The sequence below is a fragment of the Neodothiora populina genome (genome assembly GCF_041146345.1).
Source record: "Neodothiora populina strain CPC 39397 chromosome Unknown canker_contig_6, whole genome shotgun sequence".
NCBI lineage: Eukaryota > Fungi > Ascomycota > Dothideomycetes > Dothideales > Dothioraceae > Neodothiora > Neodothiora populina.
This window is the reverse complement of record NW_027191414.1, coordinates 655,827-672,977: the sequence shown is the minus strand read 5'-3', so window position 1 is coordinate 672,977 and position 17,151 is coordinate 655,827. Positions and strand designations below refer to the sequence as shown.

The window sequence follows — 17,151 nt, the reverse complement described above, 5'->3', positions numbered from 1 at the left end:
TCTTTGTCATCCCTCACCTCACCTGACCACTTTTGCTCTTTAGTTCACAATCAACTCTCTCAGGCACCATCACAGAGTCACTCAACTGCTCTCATCAAACCCATAGCCTCACACAACCAGGGACTACTGAATTTAGTCATGTATCCATCTTTCATCCCCCGTCATCGATGCCCTTCGCGCATCTCTCATCGCGCCGATGTGGAAGCTGCGTTCCAGCGCAAGAAGACTCCTGTACTGCCCCCAGATTGCGACAAGTTCTACTACGATCAGGCCTTCATCAGCGAGTGGTCCATGCCTGCTAACCTCTGGATCCGCTTGCCCACTCAGCTTATTGAAGAAGTTCGTACTTGGCAATTTGCCGGTGCTGCTGTTCTGACGGCTCTGGCTCGCTACGACAAGCTCGAGCTAGAAAGTCTAACCAGAGGCTGGCCAGAGAAAGTCAATCTGCATCTTGCACGCACGACTCCTCCTACTTCGCCAGCAATGCAGTCTCCTACTTCGACCATCCTTGAATCACCTCTTGAAGGTTCCTTTGCTGAATTGCTACCCCTGAGGTCCGACTTTCGCCTTAGAAAGGACTCTGCCATGGCGAACATGACCGACACTCCCCCTATCGTCCCTCAGAACAGCGGTGTCGGCATTTTCACCACTGAAAGCGTGGCGATACCATCTTCTGGACATGACCACGCTGACCTCGATCAAGTCAACAGTCGCCTTACTGGCCTAAGCAAATGCTACTCTGACAAAAAAGTCTTCCCGCCATCGCCTGACGCTACGCCAAATTCGCGTCGTGGTTCAGCCGTCTTTCAAGTGCCTGCCTTTGACGAAGCTGCTTGGGATGTCTACATCAACTCATGCAAAGCCGAGCTTGAACATCTCCGCGTAGACATCCTCGTCCGCTTCCGTCATCTTGGCCGTGGAATCGACAGACTCTGGACTGACCTGAAGAACGACAGCTCGAGCGACTTGCTTATGGGAGCTTCCCTGGAATTTGTCATATGGTGGAAGAACATGACCGAGAAGGCGCAGCAATGCGAAGAAGAGGTCAAGGGTCTTGAGCTTCCAAATCTCGAAGAGGTCAAGATGGAGCGTGCTGCGCACGGTCTGCCTATCTAAGCGAAACGCTCAATACAGATAGCGCTCTAGATGTATCAGGGATTGAACCAGCATCGAATATGATGCTCTTCCATGCTGACCGCGACGGTGGGTTTCGGAAAGGTTCTGGCGTCAACTGACAGTAAAGACGTTGGGTGGAAGGATAAGAGATGTGATGCAAGTACCTACAGATATGGGCCCGACCTGATGCTCTTGGTAAGCGAAGCATCCGACACAAGCGCACGAGGCTGGAGGTGTGGAGATGTACCGAAAGCCTAGGGGACTGCGGGATGAGCTGGACCGAGGACCTGCAATCGTTTCAGTCATCTGTTGATGGACCGGCCTCGGAAAACCCCCATGTACCTTACGGATACGAAGGACAAGCACAATCCTAATCATTACCTTTCCTCAAGGCACCATAAGAATACGTACAGTAGAGTACCTCATCTGAGACGGTCTCAATATCATCTGGGTTGTACTCTAGGTACCCGCTTTATTTTCTCCTGTTGAGGGAAGCTATCAGCTGCTGCCTTAGCACCCCTACACGTATTGGGGGATTAGTTTTTATTGCTTAGCAACTGCTAATTAGATCTCAGTTCAATAGTCGAATAAAGAATCCGAGTTCCTCATACCTTGCACTCTCTGTTGAAGTTTGGGTCAGGTGTGCTGTACTTTGACTGTAGATGCCGTGCTTGTGAAGCTATCAGTGCCAGGCACGGTACCTGTACTTTACTAGATATACTGCGGTACCTTAGATACCTTAGATCCCGGACCCACCTTACCTATCTTATGCCACATCAAGGGCACTTCTCGTATACGACATACGAAGACTACGTTACCTTTTCAACGTGCCACAGTACATGACGCAAGAATGCGCGAGTGTAGTCGAAAGAAGCTTCCATATGTGTCTCACGGGTCCTGATGGAAGAAAACTTAAGGTGCAGTACCGTGCCTTACCTTGCCGAAGGTAGTCGCTGTCATGCGGGATGGCCGTAAGCTTGTCGTGCTGATCTCTCTATCGTCCTCCTCTCGGTTTTACCCCTCGTCTTCAGTTGCTCTCTGTCATGCCAGTTTGTCTTACTTGTCCGGCATCTAGGGAAGCTGTGACTAGGGTGAGCTTCTAGAGTGTCTCAGAGTCTTGGAAAGATTTGTTGAACGGAGCCGTGCTCCGGGTCAGCTTGCGGTTTGTCGTGAGTTCTGTTCTTCTTTCTCAATTCCGATCTCGTCAACCGAAGGTCGAGTCTCCCTGTAGCCGCGATGCCGTGGCTTTTGTGACTATCTTTACTTGATCCCCGTGGATTCCATCATGGGATCGTAGGTGTTGTACTTGTGGCACAGATATACGTCACGTCACGTCCTACATCAGGCCGCCTCGTTTGTGGAAAAAGTACCTTATCTGGCGAGATGGCGAGGAGGAAGACGGAGGGATGTTGATGATGTTCGTGGGTATAATGATTCTATCTCCGGAGATACGGTCAGGCCCATCATACTACTGTACAGTATGATCTGGGCAACTCAACCGAGGTAGGAAGCACAAGACAAGGTACGGTCACGCTATTCATGCGCGGTTTTCGCAACGGTCTTGTGTTATAAGTGGAGACAATGGTGTGTATATACTATACATATGAAGAGGAGTTCTGGTCATTATTACATACCTTACCTATCGTACCTCGTAAATCGTACAGCCTTGTGATTTCACCTTTATCTTTCTCTTTGGTTGATGCCGCAATCCAGCGTCACTATAACATACCTGCTCCTCTAGTGTCGTACTTCGAGGCTCGCGAGGTATGATGTTTTTGTGATGCTCATACAGCCCGTCTCTAGAATGATCAAATCCCTCCTTGAAGTCCGCCTTGCTGCACAAGATCCTGCCATCGTTTCTCTCGCTATCGTTGCATTGCCCTTCTTGATATTCGGTCATGAAGCTGAATTGAGGGGTAGTCCAACGTTCGTGTGCGACTGTCATACCAGCCGGGCCTCCCTCTACAAGAGATATCTGATTGAGAGACGGCTGCTTGCTGACTTTCTACAGTCCAGATATGCTTCACTGGTCAACAATGGCCATTCCAAACTGGACATTGGACATTTGTAGGGTACGTGGAAAAGCAAAGATCGAAAACAGGCAAACGTGAGTACCTACATTCAGCGAATTTCCATATGGACACGCGATGATGCCTTGCATTCCGTCTGCCACTGCCGTTATTGTACGGGGCTTCGATTCTTCATACTTTCCAAGCTGCGGGCACCTGTGGACATGGAACCTATACGTATTGCTAGTGAGAGGCGTCATATCGATGTGTGCGGAGCACGCTACAGCACATAGCATTATCGATGCCGCATGTCCTTGTCTTTAGCATGATCGTGTGAGCGTATTTCTCAAACAGCAAGGACAAGCCATATATGTGCTGCTTTCCTCGCAGCGTCCTGCTCTAAAGCTCCAGCATTCGAATAAGAATGGCATGGAAGTCCATACCTGATCAATCATGGTAGGATGGGTGGGTGATTGCCACCTAGCATATTTTCAATATAATGGTCACGTAGATAGTGGGCCTGTAAAAGGCATCGAGCATCCATGGAAGAAGAACAGATTCAGCGTATGTTGGCAGAAACAGCATCTCGCGAGTGCAACAGTTGCAACTCGATTTGGACGATGGCGATTCTAAACTAATCACCCGGGACCGCGACCACTGACACATGTCAGATCCCCGAGGAGAAAACAAATGGCGAAGGCACCGCGAACGACAAACGATCTTGCTGAGCATATATTAGCAGTCGAAAAATGTCGAGAGCTTCGCATAAACTTCGTGAACGCTATTCAGAGAGCTTCGTTGCTGGGTGCGTCAAAGCATGACCAACGCGAACATATGATGCAATTAAAAGCAGATGTGGCTTGTTTTGTCAACAGTCAGAGGTAAACAATAGGGTATGGGAAAAGCCCGTTGGAGTAATCTCTTGTACGAGGCAGCACGCCGCCATTCTCTGTGTAGGAGATCAGAGGACTCATCAGGTCCAGCAGATTGCCAGTACCCAGAATACAGCTTCGTATAGCTCAGGGATGCGCGGCAACAGGGAAAAGGTAATTCTTGTTGATTATCGCGTTGTGTAACAGCACATGCATGGAAGATGTATGGTGAACTCATGTTGTGCCTCGGGCCGACCCCCGATGAGGCTCCGTAGGCAGTACGGGTACCCGTATATATCTTGTGGTGACAGTACGTTGCTAATTAGCCAGCTTAGCTACTTTACCCTACAGCATCTGACTTGCACGATTGGACACACGTTATGCAGGGTGATGTAGCTCATCTTGTCAAGTCGGCTGATGCGTTTACTGACACTGTCGTCTCTAAGGCATGACTTCCATGTTGATTGAATGGACTCAACCCAAGTCTACTTAAGAGTAAACAAGCAAAATGGATCGAGTGCGTTGAGCGCGCCTTGTGTGGTAAGGTAAAGTAAAATAGCAACGAGCCAGGCCTCAGAGTGGCTCGGAAGCGACACGGCAGAGTAATTACGTTTCCCGAAGAGGGCTAGCTTAATCATTAGGACAATTAGCGGCCGAAAGCTCGGGACATGTTCTTGAGACGCTGGTCGCACTGATTGGTTGGGCTAGGATAGACTTGGGCAGGTTGAACGGTCGAGCAAGTGGCTGGGCGGTCGTGGTCTCTCCTCCTCGATCATTCACGACATCGCACCTTGCGCGACCTTCCAGCTTCGCCCTGTATATGCTCTCTTCTCTCTCTTTGTCTTGCTGGGCAGCCCTTTCTTAATTTATCTCTCCAATATACCCCATTTCAATCTCCCGCGCGCTTTCGACGGCATAGCCCGTTCGCGCACCCCATCTCCAGTATCTGGTGCTTGCCTTAAGGAGAAAGTAAGCAAGCAACAGCAGCAGCAACTCAGAAAGACGGCCCCGGCAGCTCACGTGGCAGTCCATCATCCATCTTCTCTCTCGCACTCTGATTGGGAAGCCGCCCACATCTCATCTCTTCGCCAACCGACGACCTCGGATCACACCTTTCTTGCCCTTTTCCCACCTACACGTCGCTCGTTCTTCCAACTCTCGCATAGAATCGCATCAGGTTCAGCTGCTGGATTCATCAACCGTACATCTAACACTTAATCTAACCGCCGACTTCATGTCGTCCTGAACCACCCATCGCCACATCACCCTGTTGTCTTTGTGGTACTGGGGACGTCGAATAGCTCGCGCATTTAATATTCCACAAAGGTATGATAATTCACGTGCACTTGAGCATCAAGTGGCCGACGCTCGGTGGCTGCCTGGCTGCCTGTCGCCCCCGGACGCTTGACTTCCAACCTTCAGACCACTGACTTGCCACTCCCACAGAAATGTCATCGGCTCCTACCGAGCTTCCTGCAACTACCATTCCAAACTCACAAGACACCGACATCGCGCATACGCTAGCAAACAGCACTACTGGCACAGCTAATTCCACACATCACGGTTCGCTCAAAGCGCCCTCTACCAGGCCGACCGTATCATCAGGCACTGGCTTGAGTGGTGTCACTGCCAACGACCCGTCGCATTCCATCAGTCACCGCGTTTCGAAGCGAAGCCTCCGCAGAAGAGGTAGCGGGACCAGCAGCAAGCGCTCACACAACGCTGCTTCCCAGATAATCGAAAAGTCGGCCCGTCCAATGTCGACAACAAACACGCAGACTGCGCAACCACGGGCAAAGAAAAAGTCAAAGTTCTTGTCCTTCCTGTGCTGTGGATCACCCGACGAGAACGGCGAGCCAGGACAGGAACTCACAGAAGCGCCGCGCCAATCGGCTCCTCAACAGGCTTCGCAACCCGTGCAACAAGCATCCGCTGCGGCCAAGCAGTCCTCGTCTACACCTCTCGGAAACAACAACGATGGAAACACGGCGTCTCTGATTGATGAAAAGACCACCAGTCCTGCGTACCCAGCTAATGGTTCCGGCGCCATGGTCGAGGGCGAAAATGAGAAATTGCCGGTGATTGAGACTCCTCGCAGGGACGAAAGCCAGTATTCTGCCGCAGCCCTTGGAGGAGACGACTCGTCCGCAGCACTACCTACCACGGCTGTGATACCCCCACGTACATCCAGCAGCCGAGGCAACGCCGCCGAACTGTCGACAGGTGAAGCGCCCCGAGTCGACACTTCTGTTGGCGCAGCCGAGGGAACGTCACATCTGGGCAATCCTGCCGTGGTTGTGCAGGCTCCCACACCTATTATCCCCCAAGGTGAAGAAGACGAGTTGATCTCGGACCGGACTCCGGAGCAGGAGGCCAGGGATAAGGACATCGAGATGACCGACAATGGCCCATCATTGCCGCTTTCGGCAAACGACGTCTCTGGCACTTCCGAGGACGAAACGCACACCGCAATCTCCCACAACGAAACTCACAAACAGATTGACCTACCGCCTCCACCTCCCCTAGAGGAGCGTCAGGCTCAGGTCGCGCACGAGGCTGCCCCTGCCAGTCCGTATGCCGCTTCACCCCCTAGTCCGGAGCCTCAGAAGTGGTTACTGCCTCCTGTTCAGCCATGGCTGAAGGGCCGCAAGTGTCTTGTGCTCGATCTCGACGAGACACTGGTTCACAGTAGTTTCAAGGTAAGAAGGCTCATCTATGTGAAGACTCCTCACAACTCAAGCTGATCAAACCTAGGTCCTACACCAAGCAGACTTCACGATACCGGTAGAAATCGAAGGCCAATACCACAACGTCTACGTCATCAAAAGACCAGGAGTGGATCAGTTCATGAAGAGGGTCGGTGAGCTGTATGAGGTGGTTGTGTTCACGGCGTCAGTGTCCAAGGTAAGCCGTCTATTCTACATTGTCAGTCGGATTGTGTTTCTGACAGAATTGCAGTACGGCGACCCCTTGCTAGATCAACTCGACATACACGGCGTCGTGCACCACAGACTTTTCCGCGAGAGTTGTTACAATCACCAAGGCAATTACGTAAAGGTAAGCAGCGACGCTGTCAACTGGTAGCACACGCAGCGCTGACAAAAGCCAACAGGATCTTTCGCAAGTGGGACGTGATCTCAAGGAAACAATCATCATCGACAACTCGCCGACGTCATATATCTTTCACCCACAACATGCAGTTCCAATCAGTAGTTGGTTCTCAGACGCTCACGACAACGAACTTTTGGATCTGATACCCGTACTCGAGGATCTGGCGGGACCGGCGGTCAGCGACGTCAGCTTGGTGCTGGACGTGGCATTATAATGGATCGAGCAGGCGAGCGATGAAACGACAGGTTGGGGCCGCCCAACACAACATAAAACTTCACTTCTTCAGCCACGGGCCGAGGCCCGCCTGAGCGGGTGCAGTGTGCGGCATCAGCATGAGCGGCGTTCTCAGCAAGTGGCATGCACGACAGCATGATTGAAAAAAAGCGGGCTCGTCGTCGACATTGCATTTCCAGCATTCCGCAACATTTTATTTCCTTGACTGAACTCGTTGTACAAAAGGGAGCCATACGTCATTCGGTCCTCGGGTAGGACACGGCGAGGCTCGATGATGGGCACACAGAGACGAGACTTATTTTCCACCAGCGACACGCAAGGTGGGTGGAAGAGAGCGAGCAAGGGAGGAAGAGAGTTTGAACAGCAGAGACGATTTTCAGCTTTTTTTTGTTTGTTTTTGTTTCCTGTGTTAGTATGCAACTTGGGGTGGGATAGAGGTGAAGGTCGCGAGCATCGACAGACAGCGGACGGTGGAAGTGGAGATGTGAGGAGACGCATTGATATCATACCCCCCCGGATTCCCCCTTTTTTTCCTTGAGTCTTTTATTTCGCTGTTTCTCATACACTTGCAGGCACAACATTGAAACATTTGCCTCGGTGGAGAACACGTTCTTCTTTTCTTTTCTTCTTTTCTTTTTTTCTTTTTTTCTTCTTTTTTCCATGTTGGCCCTGGACAGGTGGTGTGTCGGGGCAGTATTATGTAAAGAGGTTTGGGGTTGTGCGGCATTGAGCGAATAGAGCAGGCATGTGCTGGTAGTTGTCGACAAGTCGGAAGCGAACCAAATACACGAAAGCAGGCGACACAGCTGTGGTGCATAGAAGCCCGATTGGCGCACCTAATATAATACATAGGCTTTCCATCTTCAAGGATGTTTTTAGAAGTGCGTGGCATTCATTCACATCTTCCAGTGTTTGGTTTTTAACAACAAAGTGAGGGACATGCATCATAATTATTGCGAATCCATTCTTTATTGTATTATATTCACTCGATGTTGAGGTTACATTTGAGTGAAATGTGAACTACCTCATCCTAAGAAGCGGAGGCGACAGGTTGGAGGCGGCGGCCGGCGGTGGTGGTGGCGGTGGTGGTGGCGGTGGTGGTGGCGGTGGCGGGAGGTCGGACATCTTGGCACCTCCGACGTGTGTGTCCCGCAAGCAAACAAGAGTGTCCAAAAGTTTCATAGAGAGAGAGAGCTACAAGGGATCACTCAGTGTACACCCACATCACACATACACACCACAATCAACCATGTCTCTGTCAATACCGAATGCGCCCAACAGCGGCCTATTCAAGGCCGGCTACCAAAAGTGAGTCCTTGCGCCCCGTCATCGTCGTTGTCGTGGTGGTGACGGCCAACAGCCCACCCTCAGTCTCAGCAGCAGCAGCAGCAGCAGCAGCAGCAGCTCACTGACTACTACGTGTATAACAGCTACGATGCAGAGGACGGCGCCGTGATCCGCAACATCGATGCCTGCCGAACCATTTCGCAAACAGTCGCCACCTCATTAGGCCCCTTTGGCCGCAACAAGATTGTCATCAACCACCTGCAGAAGATGATCCTGACCAACGACGCTGCCACCATCCTGCGCGAGCTCGAGGTCGTGCATCCTGCCGCCAAGCTGCTCGTCATGGCATCACAGCAACAAGAGGCCGAGATGGGCGACGCGACGAATCTGGTCATTGTGTTGGCGGGAGAGTTGTTGAAGAAGGCCGAGGAGCTGATCAGAATGGGACTGAACACGAGCGACATTGTCAAGGGCTACGAGAAGGCACAGCACGAGGCATTGAGGGCACTAGAAGAACTCGAGGTCGACAAGGTCGACGACATTCGCTCCCTCCCCGCCCTGTCCAAGGCTCTTCGCACCGTCATTGCCGCCAAGCAGTGCGGCAACGAGGACGTCCTCGCGGAACTGGTCGCTGAGGCTGTTTTGGCTGTCATGCCCAAGAACCCCTTCAACTTCAACGTCGACAACGTGCGCGTCGTCAAGATCATGGGCGGCTCGCTGGAGCAGAGCAAGGTGGTCAAGGGCATGGTCTTCGGCCGCGAACCCGACGGCAGCATCAAGAAGGCCTCCAAGGCCAAGGTCGGTGTGTTCAGCTGTCCCATTGACACTTCCCAGACGGAGACAAAGGGTACCGTTCTTCTCAAGAACGCCCAGGAGATGCTCGACTTCACCAAGGGCGAGGAGGCCCAGATCGAGGCCATCATCAAGGAACTCCACGACGCCGGTCTTCGTGTCGTCGTTGCTGGTTCGACTGTTGGCGAGCTCCCAATGCACTACCTGAACCGTTACGGCATTCTCGTCATCAAGGTTCTATCCAAATTCGAACTCCGCCGTCTCTGCCGTGTTGTGGGTGCCACCCCTCTTGCACGCCTCGGCGCCCCCATGCCCGACGAGATGGGCTCCATCGACGTCGTCGAGACTCTGGAGATTGGTGGCGACCGCGTCACCGTCTTCCGCCAGGAGAACGACCAGACCCGCACCGCCACTCTCGTCCTGCGTGGCGCCACGCAAAACCACCTCGAGGACGTCGAGCGCGCAGTCGACGACGGCGTCAACGTCGTCAAGGCAATCACTCGCGACGCACGCCTCGTCGCCGGCGCCGGAGCCGCCGAGATGGGCCTGGTAGAGCGGATTTCCGCTTTTGCAGACAAGACTTCCGGTCTCGCCCAGTACGCCATCCGCAAATACGCAGAGGCATTCGAGGTCGTGCCTCGCCTGTTGGCCGAGAGCGCCGGTCTAGACGCCACCGAAGTCCTCGCACGTCTTTACACCGCCCACAACCTCTCTGGCAGCAAATCATCAACATCATCAACAACAACAACAACAACAACAACAGCAGACAACACTCCCACAGCAGACGCCGCCGCCGCCGCCGCCGCCTCCTCCTCGGTCAGCACGTCAGGAGTCGACATTGAAAACGACGACGGAACCGGCGTCCTCGACGCCCAAGAGCACGGCATCCTCGATCTCATGGTCAGCAAGTCCTGGGCCATCAAGCTCGCCACCGAGGCCGCCAGGACCGTTCTCGCAGTCGACCAGATCATCGTCGCTCGTCAAGCCGGTGGGCCCAAGCCGCCTGGTCCTAACCCCAACTGGGACGAGGACTAGATGGTTTTATCGACGAAGCATATCCAAACAAAAAGTCTGCTCGTTTCCGACGACCTGGGAGAAATGTGCATGCATCACTTGTCTTCCATTTTCGTCTCTTCCCATCCGCCTCGTGATCATTCGAAAATCTCGACGGACAGAAATGGAAAAGTAAAGAAGACAAGAAGGAAGGAAGAAAGCTGGAAAATAGATGGATGATTTCCATGCTAGACCCATGCCCAAGGCGGCTCAAAACGGGAAAAGAAGAAAAAGAAATACAATGATTGTCAGAGCCCCGCGTCTCTCCATTCCACCCGTAAACCATCTCTATCCTTCTCCGTGTGCACGCGCTGATACAGTAATACCCGACTCGAAACGACTGAACCACACAGGAAAACACAAAAGCAAAAGAGATCATAGACGCCATCGTGAGAAGGAATGTCTCGTGTTCTTGCAAGAGGTGCTGTCTGTCTGTCTGTCTGTCTGTCTGTCTGTCTGTCGTCTAACCGTTTCCTTATGCGTCGCATGTATTCTTCATACCCATCCCCCCCCATCCCCACCTTCTCCATTCTGTTTCGTGTACGGTACGTGTGATAGCCAGCTTGAACTTGACTAGAACACCCCAAGAACCAAAACCCGAAAATCAAGGTATCTAGATCAGCAGGACCGTGTGGTGAGAGAAAAGAATGATATGTACTATATAGAACACACAAGTTCCTTTTCCGACGACTCCTACTTCCATCATCGAGCCTTACAGAAATACAGTACTGCCATCACTACTGCTACGGTATTCCTATTCGTCTGCTCTCTTCCTTGTTTCTTCGAACATTACACTGACGCTGGCAGACGGATAGACATACACAATCATAGACAACAAACAAAAAAAAAGTAGAGAAATATTGATAGAAAAACATTCAGCTGGAATGGATGGATAGGTATGTACTGCTTTGAAACAAAGAAATCAGAGAGAAGAAAAGAAGAACGCCTCAAAGGAAAAACAACAGGACAAAAACCCCCTGTCCACCGCCGCCATTAATAGAGACAAAAAAAATCCAGGAATACGAAAATTGATCATCTCATCAAAACATGAGCCAGCTCAGTACACGGCTCTTCTTCCCGTTTTCATCGTGCTCTCCTCCCGGTCATCACCCATCACCCATCACCCATCACCTTCCTTTCTCGTTCAACATCAGCAGCATCAGCATGGACATCAACATCAACATCAACATCAACATTATCATCTGCTTCAATATCATAACACTCCCACTCAAAAGATCATACTCTTGACCTGGCTCCTATCTCGATGCCCCATTCGGGGCCTCATGGGAGGGGTAGTATCGCCCTCTGCGGCAGGGACCGAAGGAGCAGTGCCCGGTCTCGACGAGTTCGATCTCATCAGCATAGGACTGTTGGGTGCGCTCCTGGCGGTAGAAGCAGAGTTCTGCGACTCGCCACTGGGCTTGCGATGGTCCGTCGTAGCATCGCCGTTCGACTTGCCATCGAGTCGTTCCTTGGCGAGCACAACATCCGTCCATTTGGCTTGCTTGCTGACAGGCGCCTTGCCAACGCTTTGTGCCAATGCCTTCATCCAGCCCTCCTTTTGCGCGACATTGTCCGCGTAAAAGTCGATAGTCTCGCCATTGGCGAAGCGGATGCGGAAACCATCTTCGACGAATTGGTAGCCCTCGTCATCTTCTGCAAAGGCCGATTTCCGTCGATTCTTGGACGTGGGCTTGCCGCCGTTGGGGTCTGCGACCAATGCGCATTTGTCATCTATCAGCCTGTTCGCTTTGGAAAGGTTGATAGTGGCACGGGGTTGCATGGTGGCCTCGTGGTAAGCCGTGAGCTTCGTGCCTTGCAGCTTGAAGTAGCGACGTCTCCAGTACTAACGCGATACTCATTAGTAAAAATGTGAGAAAACAATTCATGATTCCAAAACTTACCGGGCAGTCACCACCCTGTTGACTCAGACATCCTTCCCAGAAGGCTTCCTTGACCTGCTCTGCGGCCTTCATCTCGCGAATCGCACTGCTCATGCTCTTCGGCATGTCCTCGTCGCTTGCAGACTTCGGTCTGGGAATGTAGAGGAGCTGTAGCTCGAGCTTACCAACGACATAAGGTGGGCGTCTGATGGCACCATCGGCTCTGCCGTAGGCTAGACCGCCGTTGTTGCGCTTGCTTCTCACGCTGCTGACAACGTTTGCATCCTTCTCGAGAGCCCACTCATTAAAGCAGGGGACATCCACAGTCAATGGTCTACCGAAGCATTGGCCTTCGTGAGACTTGAGTGACACGTAGGAGCGGGCAAATGATCCGGTCTTCGCGTCAACTACTTCACGCATGAAGTCCCATGGGGTTGGCTTGGGAACGGAAGCGCGCTTACGCTCGATCTCCTCCCGTCTGCGTCGCTCCGCGAGTTCAAGCTCTTCCTTTTCCTTTCTCTCACGCTCTGCGCGCTTCTTTGGAGAGGCGAGCAGGCGAGAAAAGACAGAGCCAGACTTTGCAGACTTGGTCGGAGAGGTGGGGGCAGCCGCAGGAGCACTTGCTACTTCCTGTCTGCGAGGCGCTGGAGGAAGCTTCGTTGTCAAGGTGAGTTGAAATTCGAGGTCAGTCAGTACAACGAGTTCGAACTCTTGGCCAACAGGGGCGCTCTTGTTCAACTCTAGGTTTGCGGTTGTGACGCAGTGAAGGCCATTGTCCAGTGTGAGTTGGAAGTAGAGACGATCATCTGGAGTGATCATTAGTCGAGTATCATGAGTATGAACAGAAGACAACTTACTGCGGGGCAGAGGAAGGTCCAAGTCCTTGACACCGACCACCTTGACAAAGAGGCGACCCCTTTCTGTATTCTCGTCCGCCTCGTCCGTAGTCGTCAGCTCGTCGACCGTGCGCAATGCCTTCTCTTGTGCAACGACAGGAGAAGCAATGCCAATGTTTGATCTTCGTCCGGACGATCGTCTGGTACTCTTACGTCTTGTCTTACCGTTCCAAGGTTCGGCAGTCAACCATTTCTCACCGCCGCTCGACTTTCTCGGACTGTTTCCAGCACTCCTCGTACCACGAGTAGAGGGCTTCGACTCCATACCAGGTGACTGGGGCGGTGACATGGGACGCTGGCTCATCTGGCTTTCGTTGCTGAAGTTGCGGTTGCTTGCGATGACGACTTTGGTGTTGTGACGCGTGAGATATCCTTTCTGTGTTTTGACAAGACCATTAGTACCAGTTCTCGAATGTGGGCTGAATTGTGTGATTGACGCGAACGAGTCGCCATGATACCGGCCGTTGCCCTGACGAGCAGTCTGCGTCGCAGAGGCAAGGTTTCTGTGGACGAGTAAGGGGGTAGTAACCTTTTGGGATTCAATGACACGGTCAAATTCCTCCATCAGACCAAGGCCCGAGCTGGACTCGGTGGGAAGGTCCAGGTCGAGCTTCAGCTGCTTGTGACTCTGGCGACGCTTTTCCTTGTCCATGAACGAATCTGCTTGTTCGCTCACGACATCATCGCTGGCTGTCTCCGCTTGAGGCGCCTCGCTGGTTTGTGACTCATCGTTGTCAAGCTCAGTGTCCATGTAATCGGTCTCGCTCGCCTCAGACCCGCTGAGAGAAGCAACGCGGTATTGATCGGGGATTGGCGGAACCTCAACACTGACCTGACGCCTTTGTTGAATCATAGCTTGAAGGTCGGCAGGTGTGCCCGACGGGCGGGCTCTGAGTTTACCTTGGGTCTTGATGGTGGCTCTGCGTTCGGGAATGTCTTGCTCTGGGATAGGCAACATGTCTTCTGTGATGGAATCGCGGATTGCAGAGTCGAAAGATTCAGCATCAGAGAAGTCAAGATCCTCACCCTCCTCGATGGGCGTGTGAGGACGTTCCTCCAGACTGCTGTTCGTCATTGGCTTGAAGAGTTCTGGTGGGTTGACGACACTGTTTGTCTCTTCGTGAGCTTCGGTAGTCATGATTCGCGGCTCCGCAGTCTCTCCATGAGATGTCGAGGGTGGGGATGGAGTGATGTACTCCTTGAGCCCAAAGTCGTACTCATCGGAACTGCTCAAGCCAAGCAAGGGGAGGCTCTTCTCCTCGGAATGCTCATCCTTGTTTGCACCTTCCAACGGGGTCAAGAATGCATCATCTTCAAGCATGGGCTGAGCAGATGCTCGAGGTGTACCCGGACCTTCGGAGGCATCTCCTCCAGGTGCCTCTGACATTGGCGAAGAGTAGCGACTTTCTTCATCGTCGTAGTGGCTGTCGCTCTCCTCGACATCTTCGACTTGATGATGAATGACGGACGATTGTCGCTCATGGTCATCCATCCTGGCAGGAGACTCCTCAAAGTCATCGTCCGCCATCAGAGCTGGGATTGCATCGAGCTCCATGAAGCTGTCCTCTTCCTCCTTGATGACGACATCTTGACCAAAGTTGGTGGAGTTCTCCCTGGAGGGGATTGCAACGTCGGGATCGAGGTTGGCGAGTTCGGCGTAGTCTCGTCCAGGACTCGAAAGAGCAGAATGGTCATCGGCATATTCATCATAATCATGGAAGCGGTTCGACTTGACGTTGCGCAAGATGGATTCGCGCGAGATGCTCGGTGCGACGTCAAAGTCATGCAGGTCGTCCAAGTATTCGGATTCAGAATCATGATCGAGGTCGTGGTCGCTGTCCTCATGTGTCTCGTGCTGCTCTGTGAGTTCTCGATCCGCGGGCGCCTTCTCAGAGATCTCTGCCGGCGGTGCAAGATTTGAGTTGGAGCCATTGCGGGTCTTGTAGACATCGGAGAGCGACTCTTGGAGTGCCATGAGACCCATTCTGTCTTCTAGGTTCATGGTCGCCTCGCGCATGCGCAGGATCTCGTCCTTTGACACAGAAGCGGCGCGCGGAGGGGTGGGTAGACCGCGCTGCAAGCTGCTCGCACGCTCGGCTGCCATGGCAAGGCCTCTGGGAGACTCGTTGCGACCACGTCTGGGAGAGGCGAAGCCAGGGATCGGAGGCAGCGGTCTGAAGTCGCTGCCGTCAGAGGCATGTGAGGCGCCCGAGTCTGTGCGGAAGGGTGGCGGTCGCTGACCTTTGAGAGGAGTAGCAGTCGGCGCCGGACTCCCTCGACCGCGCTCCTCGAAGACATCGTCATAGTCATCAACGAGGTCCTTGCGAGCGGTGTCGGGACTGGCGTGTCTCCAGTCGTCGGGTAAGACGACCGGAGTCTTGTCTGTGTCTTCGAGAGAGGCATCAAAGCTGTCTTCGTTATGGCCAGCGTCGTCATGGCTGAAGCTTCCGTCTTCTTCTTCTTCTTCTTCTTCTTCGTCGTCTTCTTCATCGTCATCGTCGTCGTCATCATCGTAAGAATCGTAGCTGCCCTCTCTGGAGCCCGAGGCGACGGAAGAAGGTTCTGGGGTCTGTTCTTCGTATTCGTTCACCTCGGGAGGAGAGTTTTGGAAAGTGACACTCTTGGCATGTCGTGGTTGAGCACGAGGGGTGGATGCTCGGAAGTCTTCGTCGTCGTCTGACCAGGCAGCGCGCTCTTCGGTGGGGAAGGAGAAGCGGCTGTTGGCAGCAAGTGACGACCTCATGGGAGACAGCGGTGCGTCCTTGCGCGGTGACGTCGAAGCATCAGCAGCACACGAGGATGCGGAATCGTTGGAAGGAGTCATGGTGGGAAGGTCATTCGTGCTTTCAGACCTCCTGTTAGGAGGCTTCACTGTGGCTTTGATTGGACTGTTCTCTTTGCGCAGACTGTCGTTGCGCGTGAAGACGTTGTTCTGCAGATGACCGCCCCAGGGTCTGTTGTTCAAGGGGCGCTCGATCATGGGCGAGCTGGAGGGATCATAGTTGTCTTTTGTCTCACGGGCATACATGCTGCTGTTCTTGACGCGAGAAGCCCTTTTGAGGTTTTCTATCGACGAGCGGCGCTTGGAGACCTCTGGAGAGAAGCTGCGCTCGGGGTCGTTTTCCACGTCGGCGGCAGCAGGAGAGACGGTCGCGCGGTCTTCCCAAAACAGTCTGGGAGACTTGAGGTGGAAGGGCGACGAGTCAAAGGGTGATGAGTCTCGGTTGATCATTGTCTGCTTTTGTCAGATGCATTTTACTACTGATTGAGGCAGGTGCGAAGGACATACTCTGGTGGTCTGGTTGTAACTGGGCGAATTTCTTCGTTGCTCCGTCGAGCCAATCTCAGACAAGGCGCGCATAGGCTTGCCAGGCGTCGAGGTCTTGACAATGTTGAGCGGCTGCACCTGAGGAGATGGATGTTAATGGGTGGGTCTTCCGGGGAAGGTGTACCAAGATCTGGTCACAAAAACAAAACAAACAGGAGAACATACAGCCTCGGTTGCCATGTTGGTGGCGGTTCTGGCAGCGACAGCGACTGCGATTGCGACTGTGAATGTGACTGGGACTGGGGAGGATCTGTCGAGTGTTTGGGAAAGCGCACTTTCCGTGGCGAATGGAGAGAGCAAGATATGATATGTACAACAAACGGCTGTGTGTGTATGTGTGGATCAACAACAACGATCGCCGCAGCAAGAGACGATATCACAGTGGAGTTGCTTGTTCGATAAAGCGAGTGAAGGGGAACAATAGCGCGTGAGCGAGAGAGGGAAAGAGGCAAGGCACAGAGCGATAGAGACAGCTGCTGCTTCTGCGAGTGCGTTGCGATGGGATGTTATGGAAAGGAATTCAGATAAGGTGTTGTCGTTGTAAGGTACAGAGTTGGACCTGTGGAGGAG

At 52.9% G+C, this 17,151-nt stretch overlaps 4 protein-coding genes across 4 annotated transcripts; 3 read left to right on the top strand and 1 right to left on the bottom strand.

The window, feature by feature from the left end:
• Positions 1–138: 138 nt before the first annotated feature.
• Positions 139–1,116, top strand: AAFC00_005851 (uncharacterized protein; the record flags this gene model as incomplete). The annotated part of the gene is made up of 1 exon (XM_069345702.1): positions 139–1,116. One exon carries the CDS (start codon positions 139–141, stop codon positions 1,114–1,116), a length of 978 nt encoding a protein of 325 aa, XP_069197902.1.
• A 4,329-nt stretch (positions 1,117–5,445) lies between these two features.
• AAFC00_005850 (uncharacterized protein) lies at positions 5,446–7,322 on the top strand (the record flags this gene model as incomplete). The annotated part of the gene is made up of 4 exons (XM_069345700.1): positions 5,446–6,696; positions 6,752–6,901; positions 6,956–7,054; positions 7,110–7,322. The coding sequence occupies 4 exons, from the start codon at positions 5,446–5,448 to the stop codon at positions 7,320–7,322; spliced, it is 1,713 nt and encodes a 570-aa protein (XP_069197901.1).
• A 1,269-nt stretch (positions 7,323–8,591) lies between these two features.
• AAFC00_005849 (uncharacterized protein) lies at positions 8,592–10,456 on the top strand (the record flags this gene model as incomplete). The annotated part of the gene is made up of 2 exons (XM_069345699.1): positions 8,592–8,650; positions 8,773–10,456. The coding sequence occupies 2 exons, from the start codon at positions 8,592–8,594 to the stop codon at positions 10,454–10,456; spliced, it is 1,743 nt and encodes a 580-aa protein (XP_069197900.1).
• Positions 10,457–11,702: 1,246 nt separating this feature from the next.
• Positions 11,703–16,761, bottom strand: AAFC00_005848 (uncharacterized protein; the record flags this gene model as incomplete). Its single annotated transcript, XM_069345698.1, has 6 exons — positions 11,703–12,320; positions 12,379–13,163; positions 13,215–13,629; positions 13,783–16,488; positions 16,543–16,659; positions 16,747–16,761. The coding sequence occupies 6 exons, from the start codon at positions 16,759–16,761 to the stop codon at positions 11,703–11,705; spliced, it is 4,656 nt and encodes a 1,551-aa protein (XP_069197899.1).
• Between the last annotated feature and the right edge of the window lie 390 nt (positions 16,762–17,151).